Source organism: Pseudomyrmex gracilis, unplaced genomic scaffold, assembly GCF_002006095.1.
Source record: "Pseudomyrmex gracilis isolate BER0280 unplaced genomic scaffold, ASM200609v1 scaffold_30, whole genome shotgun sequence".
NCBI classification, from domain to species: domain Eukaryota; kingdom Metazoa; phylum Arthropoda; class Insecta; order Hymenoptera; family Formicidae; genus Pseudomyrmex; species Pseudomyrmex gracilis.
The window spans coordinates 855,680-869,525 of record NW_018020614.1 but is presented as its reverse complement, the minus strand read 5'-3'; the positions used below and the strand labels follow the sequence as shown (position 1 = coordinate 869,525).

The window sequence follows — 13,846 nt, the reverse complement described above, 5'->3', positions numbered from 1 at the left end:
CCGAGGCGCGCAACGATGACACACGGAGCGAAGGCCCGCGTACCGTGGCGTGGTCTCAGATGGCCAATCAAAGACGAGACCGCTAGAAAAATAATTGGCCACAATTGTTAAATTGTGCATTTCCTGATAAAAGTGGCCGGAAGACGGTCTCGCCGTCTCGATTCTGTCGAAATTTACAATACGCGCGTGTCACAATCGGCGACGGTGGTGCCGAGACTCCTCTCTCGCGCGCGCGCGTTCTTACGGTTTCCCCGCGCGTCGCATTGAATTACCCCAATTTCTCATCACAAAACGAAGGAGATATATATATAGGTCACACATTCATTTTCTATCCGGACCGTGGAGTTAAGCTCGTCGGTTCGTTAAAGCGACGGTCTTGCTTGCGCGCGTCTTCGTCGAAGACACGAATTATCGTCATCTCTTTTTTAATTGCTCCTCTATTGTTTACAATTTCGACACGCGCCAAGAGAAGATCAAAGGTATATCGCTTCCGTTTGTCGTTGTCGTCGTCGTGGAGGTTAACGTCTATCACACACGTGGCGCTCGCCACGATAATTATGTTTATGGCCTGCGTATATAGGGTCACGCTGTGTGTACACAGCTGGGCGACCGACCGACTTCGATTAGATTAGTGGCGCCGAGACACGGAGAGATTGATGTTTTGCTTTATTTATTGATGATTAACTACGAAAATAATAGTGTGTCGGCGATTTATTATTAGCGCGGAACGTGAATCTTCGCGAAGAGAGAGAGAGAGAAAGAGAGAAAAAGAGACTGACTTCGATCTTCGATCTCTTCCCATGTGCGTTCTTTGCAAAAATACCAACGCTTCGTGAATATTGCTTCGAAGTTGAGCGATAATTGCATTGTTAATTATTTTTCAATTTACGTTGTTGCGCAAACAAACAAATATTCGATGAATTTTTAAAATTGTTATTGCTGAGTTTTTTTCAATCTCTTTATATTTATTATTCCGTCAGAGAAATTTCGTCGTTAATTTCCATTCGCGCCAATTTCACGATCTGCAAAATTATTCAATAACGCGTAAACTTGCGCGCTAGAGAAGGAAGTCTGAGATCGTTTTGTTCACGCGGAAGTGCGTTACTCGCGCGCGCGCGTGTGTAATACTCGCACTTCTGAAATTTCACCGGACCATCGTCCATTTTGGATCCGATATACATATATATACTACATGCCGCTTCGTCAAAGCGTTTTCGGACCGTTTGCGCGACGTTTATTGCTCGGGCAATTAGCGACGTGATCGTCGGTGATTAAAAAGCTCGTGCCCATCGACGGGACCGTAGGAGGCCACTTCCGAGCACCTTCATCCGCTTTTGCCGCTATCGATCGAAGGATGACCGTGTAAGCGAAATAATTATCGTTTGGAGCGCCGATTACCGGCTCGGGCTCGGCGCGGCCCGAGGTCAGGGGCCATAATAACAGATTACTCGGCCGACCCGTACGCCGTACGTTGTAACAGTTAATGCGCAATTATTCAATTGAATAAGACGGCTCATTCACGAAGAAAACGACCGGCAGAAAGTTGCGAAAACGCGGCGAAGAAGAACGCCGCGAATTTTCGCCAACATCTGCGGAAGAGAGAAAGATCGATCGATATAGTTATGTTCGTAATGTTCTCTGGAAAAAAAAAACAAATTGCTTGAAGTTCCTAAAAAATCAATAGAAAAACAATTTATTTGTCACAAGATGAAAACAATCCTTTTGTTCCTACGGTAACAAAAATGTCAAATGAGAAGAGACGTAAAAAATTGTTTAAGAGAAAAGTGTATTTGATAAGTAAAAAATGGCGGAAAGAGAGAGAGAGAGGGAGAGAGAGAATGAGAAAGAACAACTGGAGGAAGTGATTATAACAATTTTAATTCCAACGGCGATATATCTCGGACTAGTATTTTGCAAGTCGCTCTTTGAGCTTTAAAGCCGCCGCTTGAACGTTAAGCGAAAGACGCTCCAGCTGGAAATTTATCAACGCGATGCAGAGACGACTCTCGCGTGCGAGAGGAAAGGTGAGTGTTCTCGTTTGTGCAAAATGTGTCTTTTTGTTTTTATTAAATACACACGATTTAACAACATGACAATAATTATTATTATATAATATTATAATAATACACAAATATTAAAAATAAAAAATAATATTAATATATAATAATAATAATAATAATAATAATATAATATTATAATAGAGAAACATTTGCTTGAGGAGAGAGAAGTATAATTGTAACTGTACAGTACGCTTAAATGTTAAAGAGAAACAAATTGGAAATGTCGGAGACACGTGTAAGCACCAGCTGAGAGAAACTTGATTAGCGTTCTCTCATCGAACGTGTGGCGCTTATTTTGCTGAAAGTACCGCAATTAAATTCTATATAATTAGAATGTATCATTATACGAACAACGCGTTTAATACTACGTTTTATTTTGTCAATTAACTGTTATCTACATCTAAAGAAGAAAAGAAAGAGAGAGAGAGAGAGAATATTCTACGTATATTTTTCAAATACAAAGTAAAGTGCGTGCTATTTACCCCGAGTTTTCAAAGTGGCGTGTCTTTCGTCGTTTCGTGATCGAAACTCCGCGATCGCACACAAAGCCAGCGATCTCATTCGTTGTTGTCGCGACGAGGGAACAGGTATCGATTCTTTGGTATCGACATTACACGGCGCATGCTGCCCACGCGACCGAAATTCAGAATAATGAAGATACAAAGCGAGCAGGAAATACTTAATATCGCGAAGTGAAGAGGAAAGAGCGATCGCGCGCTGCCATTTTTTTCAAACATTCTCAATCGTGGTTTTTTTGCCTTTGTGCAGTTTTCCGTATTTCGTCCGAAAAATAAAGCGAGATGTTTATTAAAAAATGAATTAACGTATAAATAAATAATATCGTAAATATATATGTTCGTCGATAATTACAAACGTGTCTGTATTCCACTGATTTTATTGCATGCTTCATTAATTTAATTTATCATCAGAGTTGAGAAAAGCAAAAATGCATGAAAGCAATTTCTTGTTGGATTATTTACGGTTTCTTGTTGTTTCAAGAAAAAATCTCGGCCGCATCACTTCGATACGCGACGGCCGCACGTCTTCTTTGGCAAACATACCTTTGCGATTCGTTGTTCCCGCGGCTCCTCTCGTCCCGAGCTTTTAATCGCCGATTTTAATCAGCGCCACGATTTTACGTTGTCGTCGTCATCGTCGTCGTCGTCGTCGTCGTCGTCGTCGTCGTCGTCGTCGTCGACATTCAGTCCGCGCGTGCATAAATCTAAATCTACAAACTAATCTCTTATCATTTTAACGTATATATATATATATATAAAACACGGGAGACAATCAAAGTTCTCGACTGGCTCGCCCTATTCTCTTTGCATGCGGCAACGATACATCAATCCGCAAAAAACAAACTACCGATAGCGCCACATGGTATCTACATTTTGATTGGTCCTCGTAAACCATATTGTTTCTCGTTTCTTATCCAAACACATACACACACACACACACCCACACGCACACATTTCGCTCTTCGTCGAATGCGTTGCATTCCGCTTTGTTTTTTTTTTTAAACGTGCGAACCACAATATTCCTTTTATATTTATCAATTTTATTTTTCTAACCGTTACACGTTTTTCTGCATCTCCGCACGTCTTTTTCGTCTAATTTGAGCCAAAAGTGTCGCACGTGCTGATTTTTACGTGTCGATTTTTATTTCTTAGATTTACGTTTTGTTTTTTAATTTTTTAATCTCTCACTCGAGAAAGAGAGAGAGAGAGAGAGAGAGAGAGAGAGAGTTTGCTGATATCGTAAACAAAAATAGCCTCGCAATATTCCGAGAAGCGTGTTATCAGTTACGATGCAAAAATGTGTGAATATGTTTCACGAGTGACAGTATTGCGATGACGTAAATTTTTGTCGCAGAAACGAATAATCAGACGTCAGCTAAAATAATCAACATACAGCATGCATTATCAAAATCTTTTCTTCAAAAACAAATCTGCAACTGTCGCGCAAGTTTAAATTTTTTTATAACGTACCTTTTTAGAGATACATAAATATCTAAGCTTCTTCTCTTCCAGACTTCTATTTGCTCGCATATGTGTAAGGAAATTTAAGCAGCGATACAATTTTAACTCGCGTGTCGGACAATTCGTCTTTTCTTTAAATGCGTTTTTTATTATAAATCAAATCGTCTGTGCAGCGGCGATATAATCTCCTTCTTCCGAAAATTCCGCGGCGACATCGCGAGCAAATCTGTCGAACAGAAGACGTTGCGTGAAATAATCGCGCGTTACAATAAGCGAGCGTAGCTTCCACAGACGGCTATCGATTGCACAAACGGAGAAAGAACAAAAAAAAAAGAAAAAAAAAAAAAAGAAGAAACCGTCGCTCAAAGAAACGCGAGCTCGAGGCTCCTTTTTAAGGACGGCCTTTAACACATCCATCGGTCGCCGGGAAAACGAATTCTTCTCGCAACAATTCCTTGTTCGTTCATTCTCTTTAATTCTCTGCAACCCCTGGATTTTTCTTCTAATTTTCTTCGAATCGCCCGGAGGGGGACGTATTCATACCACGTAAATCGGATCCTTGCACACCGAGATCCTCGCTTCTTGGAGGATCCTCAGTCTCGGACCCAGCGGGACTCCCATTTTCTGCAACCTTTCCTCGCTTAAGTACGGTAGCTCGACCATGCCGACTTTTTCCTTCTCGAAAGCGGTCGCGTATTTCTGTACAATTAAAAATTAAACGACAAAAATTATTTCTTTTCTCCTTTTCTTGAAGGAAAAATAGAAACTCTAGTCAAAGATCTTGACGCGCTTCTTTTTTTTTTTTTTGAATAAAAAATATCCTCCTCACCTCATACCCAAGTTCCCTCAGGAAAAGCCTGATGAGGGGCGGTTCCGTGCCGAAGAACTTGGTCAACTTCTTCACTCTCGAAGGGTTCGAGAGCGCCGGCAGTTCCGCATCCTTGATCAGGGGCTGCGACTGCGACCTCACCATTGCCATGCTCGTTTGCGTCCTGAGTGCCGCGATCTCGCACTTTATGCTCTCCATTTCCTGCGAAAACCTGGCAGTAGTAGAATCGTTGGAAACTTTACCTTGTCGTCGCATCGCAATATAAACTCCTCCAACGGGTCTCTCTCTCTCTCACCTGTATCATGAGATGCTGGGTTCTCATCTCCGAGCTCAGGTGGGCCACCGATCTCGCCAGAGTCACCACGTGCGACTCCAGTCGCTGGAAACGCTTATTGATGCTCTAAACGAATCGAATTTATTTCGTTTATTACGAGAAAATTTTAGTGAGAAAATTTCAGCAAACGATTGTTTTGAATAATAAAAAATTTGAGTTTGTTTATTCGAATTTTAACTTCGCTGACCTTGATGTCTTTGGCTTTCTTCATTCTGTCGTCGATGACGTGAGATCTGCGTTTGTCGTGATGCCTGGTAACAGGTCGGGACGAGACTGAGGACGTCGGCAACGACGAGACCGAACCGTAACTGGTGAGTCCTCTCGCTTTCCGCCTCTTTTTCACACTTCCGCCGAGCAATTTAAGTACCTGCGAAAAAAAAAAAAAGTTTTTTGCATGCAAAGTGAAATAAATTCAATTACGCTCTTGGCGCGCAAGAGCGCGCCTCTTGATTCTAGCACGTACTTCGCTATTTCACCGCGACACGGAAAAGAGAGAAGTACATACATTCAATATCTTTATAAATAAAATAAAATAAAATAAAATAAAAAACGCGAACTCACCTCGCTGTACATATTTTCCAACCCTTCCAATTGTTTCCTGATCGTTCTCGCGTCGGTCGTGCTGAGATCGGAGTCGCTTCTGTCCAGCATCGAATCCAAATCGAGCCCCGTCGTGGTGGACGTCAAATCGGCGGCTTCCATTCCGAAAACTAAAAAATCCGCAATAATTTGCGTAAACAAAAAACTTTAATTCTTTTCTCACGCAAAAATATTTTCTTCTAATCGCGGGACTAAAAAAAAAAAACACTCACGGTGCGAGAACTTTTTCGCGGCTTCCTTCTTGGATGTCGATGCACCACGGTGTTTCGCGCTGCTCGAGAAACCTCTCTTTTCCATGGCTTTGTTGTAATCGCTGTAATTTGGTTTCAATCCATACGGTAAACTAAAATTTCCACACGAAAATATTTTTATTAATACTATCGGGCGGAAAANAAAAAAAAAAAAAAAAAAAAAAAACACACACACACGGGTTATACATAGAACTCCAAAATAGCGTAACAGATGGTGGAGAAAAAAAAATTAAAATGTTCCCTGTCAAAAATATTTCAAAAATTTTGCGCTGATTAACTCAAAGCTCGATCTATAAAATCGGTGTATCATGCAAGATGATGTGCAACCAAGAATGTAAAAGAGCTGCAGCGCAGAAAAAAAAACGTTTATTTTTAGCACAACGGAGGCCACCACTTTTTGGCTAGACTCCGATATTGGAATTTCGATATGCGAGAGGAAGGCAACAAAATCGGAAGTGACTCGGGAGCGATGACCGGAAGTAACACCGGGGGGGGAGGTTGCGCGAAGAAGAGCGCACAACCTGTTTGAAGTCAGGTTACCTCGTTGAGTATCGATTTCTCGGCGTACGTGGGCTGTCATGGGGTGACAGCGGCGGCAGAGGTGGTGTCACTGAGGATACACTTTCGGACAGGGTGGAGTGCGCCATTGCCGGCACGTCCCTGGGTTCCAAAATACTCCGCAACTCCGACTCGACTATATCGGCCCATTCCGAGTCTTGTACTGCAAAGGAACAGAGGAAGCGATACTTCCGAGCGATCGATACCTGAGCACTTTGTAAGAGAGACAACGCGCAAGTGATTGCAAACTTGAATTATAATAAAAAAGAGAAAATAACAAAATCCCTCTATTAGCGTGCGCGCAAGTTGAGTTTAAACGAAATACACGAGAAAAACTTATTGCTTACACATTTATTCGAAAAATTTAATTTTATATTTATGTAAGAAAACCAGCGTCGAGAGAAACAACGGAGAAGAGCCGATTCTCACCTTGCGCTCCCAGGGTTTGGTCGTCAGGCGGCGGGCGTCTTCCGCTCGAGTAGACAGCGGAGCCTCTTCCGGAGTCGACATTCGACGAACTCTGGCCGGCCTTGTCGTAATCCGAACCCGAGCCCTGATTCTGAATCTTCAATCGGCTGATACCCTGCTCCAGATCGTCTTTCCTGCTATCCGATTTCACTGCGGTCTCCTTCCCGCTATATTGTCCACCGCCCTCGAGTCTCTTGGACGCCTCGCCCATCATCTTCGTTGCCAAGCCGATTCTCAAGCCATCCGCATCGTCCTTGGACGACGGCTTGGAGCCAAAATGACCCTCTTGTTCCGCCCGTTTCTGCAATTCCTCGATTCTCTTCTGCACGGAGTTACCCTCCGCCGTTTCCTGGCCGCCCTCTTGACCCGACGATCCCAGCTGCTCCTGATCCCTCTTCGAGGCTCGCGTGTCTCCGTCCCTCCGAATGCCGAAGCTGGTTTCCGGACGATATTCCTCGTTCCTCTGTGATCCGTTTTTTCCCAATTCGCTCTGATTTCGATCTTCCACCGTAATCTCGTACCTGATAAAATATTTACACATTTGTACAACTTTTACCAAAAAGCTCTCGGTTTCTTCTCCGAAAATACAACAATATCCATCAAACAAATAAAATAAAAAAAACAAAAGTTAAAGTAAAGCGATAAATACGTTGTAATCAATAATGATGAAGGCCATACAAAGGACGTGTGGGACGTCAAAAAGAAAGTGTCAAATCACCTCTCCTTGTCCAGCGGGTCAACCGTGAGATTCTTCATGTTCTCCGCGGGATTCTTCGCTGCCTCGGCGTTACGCTCGTCCTCGTAGCAGAGCTGCGGCTGGGACGCCGCCTTCTCGATGCCCTTTGACGAGTTTCGCCTCTGAAACTCGGCCTCCTGATTGCTCTCGGTCTTCATGTACACCTGGGGAACGCCGTAACGCGGTCTCCCTTGAGCGTAATGATAGTAAACTTCCTGACCGGAGACGCGCAGCTCCTGCGCCTGTCTCGATGTGCTCGGCAGATCGATCTGCGACCTCGACATCGCCTGCCTGGCCTGCTGATATTGTTGATACGAAACGCTGTTGGCAAAATACGACGTCGGTTGCATGTTTCGCCCGCACGTCTGCGAATTCTGCTGCTGGCTAACGATCTGTTGCTGCTGTTGATGCATCTGCTGTATCAGTTGACGCTGGTGCATGTTTTGCGCGTGCTGCTGCGCGAACCGGGGACTCTGATGATGATTCTGATTCTGATGCAACAATTGCTGAGTGCTCTGGAAGCCCTGACTCGTCGGTGGCATCGCGTTGCCCACCTGATGCTGCTGCACGGACAGACCGTGCGCTTTTTGCACTTGCGTGCCTTGCCCCTGCAAGCAAGCGAGCAAGCAAGCGTTACCAATCAGTTAATACCGTTAAACGTACGCTCATTAGTTCGGTAATTAGATGTTCGTCCCGGCGAAAATTTAATTTGCGTGACGAGAGACGCGCAATTCGCGTTTGAGAATACATTTGACAGTTACCGTGTGTGTTTCATATTTTTTTTTACTTCTGAAACTTCATTTTTAATTTATCCGTCGTTGCGGTTGGGAAAATGTTCTTTGCGTTTTTATCTCGCGTATTAATATTCTGCGTGCCGAAACCACTTCGTGTTTCGCGTTGTTTTCTTTTTCCGCGAGTACGGCGAGAGGCGATCGTTGTCTCGCACACAATATTGATCACCCGAAAGGCGAAAGAAATGGTAACTTCTTCTCGAATAACTTTTTCAGATATATGTTTGTTCGAATAGCAAACTTTTTTTCGTAAACTTTTCTCTCCCTCTCCTCCATTAACTCCCAAGCGAGAGAACAGCGAAGAAAGTTTACCGTCACAATATAATAATAATACATCGCATTGATTTGATTTAACATTTTGTCTGTCATCGTTTTTCATTGTTTATTTACATTTTCCGTTACTCAACTTGGAAAAAATGTAAATGTTAAACAGACGCGCGGAAATCAATCATTCATGCAAAACAAAAAAAAAAAAAAAACAAGCGGAAACGCTTTTCTCAACATTGTCACGCCATATTACGTTACATCACGCTAAATTCGAGTACCAGCGTCATTACGCGCGGTCTAACCGTTTTGTGTGCAGGACACGCTCGGCATGAGCGTCCGGCATTGTGTGTTACTTTACGTTGTATTTATATATATATATATATATAAAGGGAACACGCCGCCGTATCAAGCGAACATGTGACAAGTCGTGCGAGACATTTTGCTTCTTCGTCCACCGAAGAGAGTTCATTTCCGGCACGCGACGAGTATCTTCCGCGTAAGAAATACATATATCGAGCACCGTGATCTAGTAGTTGCGCGAGTAAACAGCTGTTTTGTTTTTTTTTTCTCACACGACAGTACAAACAAATCTATTTTCTTTCCAGCGGATAAAATTTTTTTTTTTTGAGAAATTACAGTCAAAAAATTGAGTCAAATCGCAATCTTCGACGTCAAATCGTTTCGTCCTTTGTCCCGTTCGTCGCGATTCACGAACCCGAGTTTTTTAGACGCAAAAATATTTCTCACAAATATATATAAATCGCACAGATCACTCCTCTTTCTCTCGACGCGTTCGACAAGACAGATCTGTACAATTTACATGTGTTTGTTGAAGATCACGCAGACGAGAGATCGCGTTATTTCGTATGTATCTATTTCTTTTATTGAACATTGCGAGAAATTTATCAAGTACCTAGTTGTTAGCCAAGGGCGACTATAAAATGGTACACGGAAAATTCGACTCCTGGTGTTTTTTTTTTTTTTTTTTACAATGATTTTATAAGTTTTCTAAGGAAAGTAAAGAAGATCGTTTTTATTAAACGAGATACAAACCTCCAAGCATGCGATGTGGATCGTTTAACTTAATTCAAAGCATAATGTGTATTGATTTACACTCTGAAAGCTATTTTCGCGCATTCAGTGGCTCTCACTGGCCTTCTCTTGTGTGTACAATATATATCACAGAATATTTCTTCTTTCATTATAAACAGAAAGACGTACCTGCGCGGGATTCTGATGGATTCCCTGATGCATTTGCTGGCCGGCGATCGCGGCCGGCGTCGGCACCACGTACTCCCTCGTAACATTTTGCACCTGCTGCGCACCTGTCGCCCCGGACTGGCCGAAAGCAGAGACCTGAGTCTGATGAACCGTTTGAACACCACCGGGTGGCGTGTGATGGGTCACGTGTAACTGGGCGCTCTGTCCCGGCAGATTCGGCTGAATAGTCGTGGTCGGCTGCAGTTGGCCTGGCAGTGGCACGTTCTGCTGATTGCCTTGATAGCCGTACGAGTGGCCGTACTGACCTCCTGAGCAAAGATGACGACTGAGTATGTAATTCCCACCCACGTTTAATCGTGAAGAAAAAGTTAATTTTCGCGCGTTAATAAGCTCGCGTTTTTCACGAGCGGAACGCGTCAAACCTCGTCACATATTCTCGGCACGCGGAGATTGTATTGCGCAAAATATTTATTGCAGTTTTTGTTCGTCGAACCTACGCGGTTTATTTGTAGTAAAATTTATGCGGTGTATGTATGTATATATATACATATATATATATATATATATATATGTATATATAAACGAGCAGCACGTAAATGAACTAAATGGATGCTTTAGTTACATTAAAGTGCTCAGACGCGATACGTTGCTTCATATAAAGGCGTTTATTTTGAACACTGTGCTGGCGAAAGCACCAAGTACGTAGCGCGCGCACCGTATATGAATATGCAGTAAACTTCTAATTAAAAGGAAATTTCCTTCTTCACAGTGCACGCTATCCACGTTTCGCGAATCATTATTATTACGCAGAAATTACAGCGCAACGATTTAAAAACACGGAAAAAAACGTCTACGAAAGAAATGTTAGATAAAATCTCGGATTTTATTAAAGTGTATTTTTTTTTTATTAATCTCTCCCGTCTATTAAAACAATATTATTTAAATATATATATCAAGTGTCTATATTTATCGCGAGCGTAACTTCGTCTCTTATCAACGTTAGCCGATCGCGATACGTTTAAACTATTTCTATTCGACGGTGAAAAATCGACGGATCGTTAAAAAACACGCTCGGGTGTTTGCGCGTAAGAGTTTTCGGTCGCCTATCGGCCAGTGATCTCGATTCAAGAATCGGGAGAAATTGTCCGAGTATTATTAAAAAAAAAAAAACAAACAAAAGCCGCGGCCAGATCGCGAAATAATAATCGCGGCGATATCGCGCGCGACTTTCGTTCATCGCGCAATCGTGACTCCACACGTTTTCGTACAATAAACGAACGCGAGTAGAAACAGCTGTGAACGAAGAGAGTCGCGTGGTGAACTCTGATGACCGTAATCCTCTGATGAGGAGAGCGTAAAAAAAAAAAAAAAAAAAAAAACAAAACAAAAAAACAGTTCGCTCGCTCGCTTAGACGATAATCAAGAAGATATGTGAATTTCCAATATAATTTTGTACGCATTAATCATCGTCAATATGGACGTTATTTTAAACATCGTTATATTCGAGAATGATTTGAGGATTATATAGAGACACGTTGTCGAATTTAAAAAAAAAACGCGCTACTCGTTCCTTTCGTCAGAGTTTGTATTAATTACGATCAGTGATTTATGAAGGCGCGATAACATCGTTTTGTCAGAAATAAAATATAAATAATTAATTATTGACAGTTTCGAGAGAAGTAGGTGTGTTATAATACCCCGATTTTTTACGTTAATTTTTTACGCTCTCTTTCAGATTCGCTCAATTATTCGCACATTTCCTAAAATGCACACTTTGTTTTAATTTGCAAAAAATCCCGTTAGACCGCACACGCTCGATGCGCGACGCAACGTTGCGCGCGCCGCGCAGCACAAGCTCCTTCCTCCAATTAATTCATCAACATTTATGAGCTTATTAACGGCACCCGACTGAACACATCTCGCCTTAACGCGTTTAATTGCCCAGAAGCGGCATTTCAACTCGCGGGGCCGTGACTCCCGACTTACCGTAAGCGTTCTTTGAATATTGCTGCACATTAACCGACGTCGCGTCCTGCGCCCGGGGTTTCCCGTAAATCCCCTCCTTCTTCCTGGCCTCGTCGTCGTCTATACTCCTGCTCGATTTTCGCAGCTCCTCCGTGACGTTGTTCAAACTCGCTTCCGGTTCCGGCTCGACGTCCTTGCGACTCGGACCGAAGCGGCTCGAGATCATGTCCTTAATGGTGTGATACGTTCTGGACAGCGACTTGGTCTTCTCCTCGTCGATCTTTGTCGTCCTCGGCACCGCTCCGGACGCCGATCTGACAAGCAAAAAACTTCAATTTTCCGATCGTTTATTATTAAGAAATATTGCGTTCAACGCGCGATCGATCTCTGTTCTCTATCTTAATTTAGCGTCGCGCTTGTCTATCGGAGCGACGGTGTTATCGTGAGTTATAGCGCAAACACTCGATCGTCAAAGAATCGATAATCGCGAGATCGATTAGATTTTCATTTATCGCGTGCGCTCTTTATCGAGAATCGCGCGCGAGGTGAAAGGCATGCGAGCGTGAAGCGAACAGAATGTAATTACGAGTAGGTGTCCTGTGACTGATAGTTCCTCGCTTGGCCGTCCTGTCTCACTTCCTGCACCTGAGTTCCCTGCAACAACAACAAAAAAAAAAAAGAACACGGAGTTAGAGTCCCGAAGTTTTAAGTAACAAAAAATCTACGTCTCTCGCGTACAAAATTAATTGCGTGGCGCACAATTGTGCGTGCACATAAATTCGAGATAACTTACGCCTACGCTACGGTTTATTTCGCGTTTAGAAGCGTCCAATTAAATTTCGTCGAACGGCAAGCGCGTAATTACGCGTCGTTATAGGAAAATTACGACGCGTCGAACATAGTCCGCGCAAGTTACGCGCAAAGAGTTCGGTGTTGGAGATAAAAAATTGCGCGCGGGGGCGGGAGAACAACGAAATTCAATTGAATAACGAAATGCCCGCTCGTTTGTTAACAAGTTGGTGTATTAATAAATTATTCGCACGTTTGTGCGCATTAATTTATAAACACGAGTGTATATGTACATATACGCCCGTATTTCAGTTCACAAACTTCTGCGTCGTCGTTTAATATTCGAGGAAAGTTACGTTACACGCGTAGTTTGCGCGTTAAAAAGCAGTTAGAGACGCATCGAACTTTCGCGATGAGCAATTAATGTGCGTGTGTGTGTGCGCGCGCGCGTGTGTGTGTACGTGACTACGAGCCACTTAATAATCCGTCGAGAGACTCAATCAATATCACAAATATCACGCGCGACGCAAAGGCGAATTACACGTTGTCGTAGATGTGAGAAAGTTCGACTTTTTTTATTTCCTGCGAGAATATTTTAACACAGCGCGAGAAGAAAAAAGAAAATGTAATCTAAAAGATTTTTTAATATGCCTGGACATGGGTTCTTTCTTCGGTTGCGCGTGTCTTAATATCGCGGCGATGACGTACTTGACGCACTTTCACGCACTGTTATTCGGAAATCGCTTCTGACGAGCGATTTATAATCGGACGTCGTGCACTTGCGACACGCGAATCGCAACATTTCGAAGTCGTTCAACTTCCAACGAGCGGAACTCGGCTCTGAAGTTTGTCCTCTCAAAATGTGCCAAATTCTCGCTGAAAATCGTTTAGTTAGAGCCGTGATCTTCGGCGTAATGTCGCCGTGTGATTTTAACGACTCAGCCGCCGCGAAATTTAACGAAAAGTCGAGAAACACGCTTCGATAAACTTTCGCGAAA

General features: G+C 43.0%; 1 protein-coding gene across 6 annotated transcripts in view; it reads right to left on the bottom strand.

Moving 5' to 3' along the window:
- Positions 1–3,865: 3,865 nt before the first annotated feature.
- LOC109852533 overlaps positions 3,866–13,846 on the bottom strand; it is a 62,192-nt gene continuing 52,211 nt past the window's right edge. For 4 of the 6 annotated variants that reach the window (XM_020423761.1, XM_020423762.1, XM_020423760.1 and 1 more), the window contains 12 exons: positions 12,646–12,713; positions 12,081–12,373; positions 10,095–10,402; positions 7,798–8,423; positions 7,041–7,600; positions 6,594–6,774; positions 6,015–6,145; positions 5,764–5,912; positions 5,390–5,569; positions 5,164–5,268; positions 4,869–5,069; positions 3,866–4,738 (listed from right to left, as the gene is read on the bottom strand). In XM_020423761.1, the coding sequence (XP_020279350.1) occupies positions 4,577–4,738; positions 4,869–5,069; positions 5,164–5,268; positions 5,390–5,569; positions 5,764–5,912; positions 6,015–6,145; positions 6,594–6,774; positions 7,041–7,600; positions 7,798–8,423; positions 10,095–10,402; positions 12,081–12,373; positions 12,646–12,713 (2,964 nt within the window). In that variant the 3' untranslated portion in view covers positions 3,866–4,576. Of the gene's footprint in view, positions 4,739–4,868; positions 5,080–5,163; positions 5,269–5,389; positions 5,570–5,763; positions 5,913–6,014; positions 6,146–6,593; positions 6,775–7,040; positions 7,601–7,797; positions 8,424–10,094; positions 10,403–12,080; positions 12,374–12,645; positions 12,714–13,846 lie in introns of all 6 variants that reach the window. The other 2 variants (XM_020423763.1, XM_020423766.1) reach the window with 2 other exon arrangements.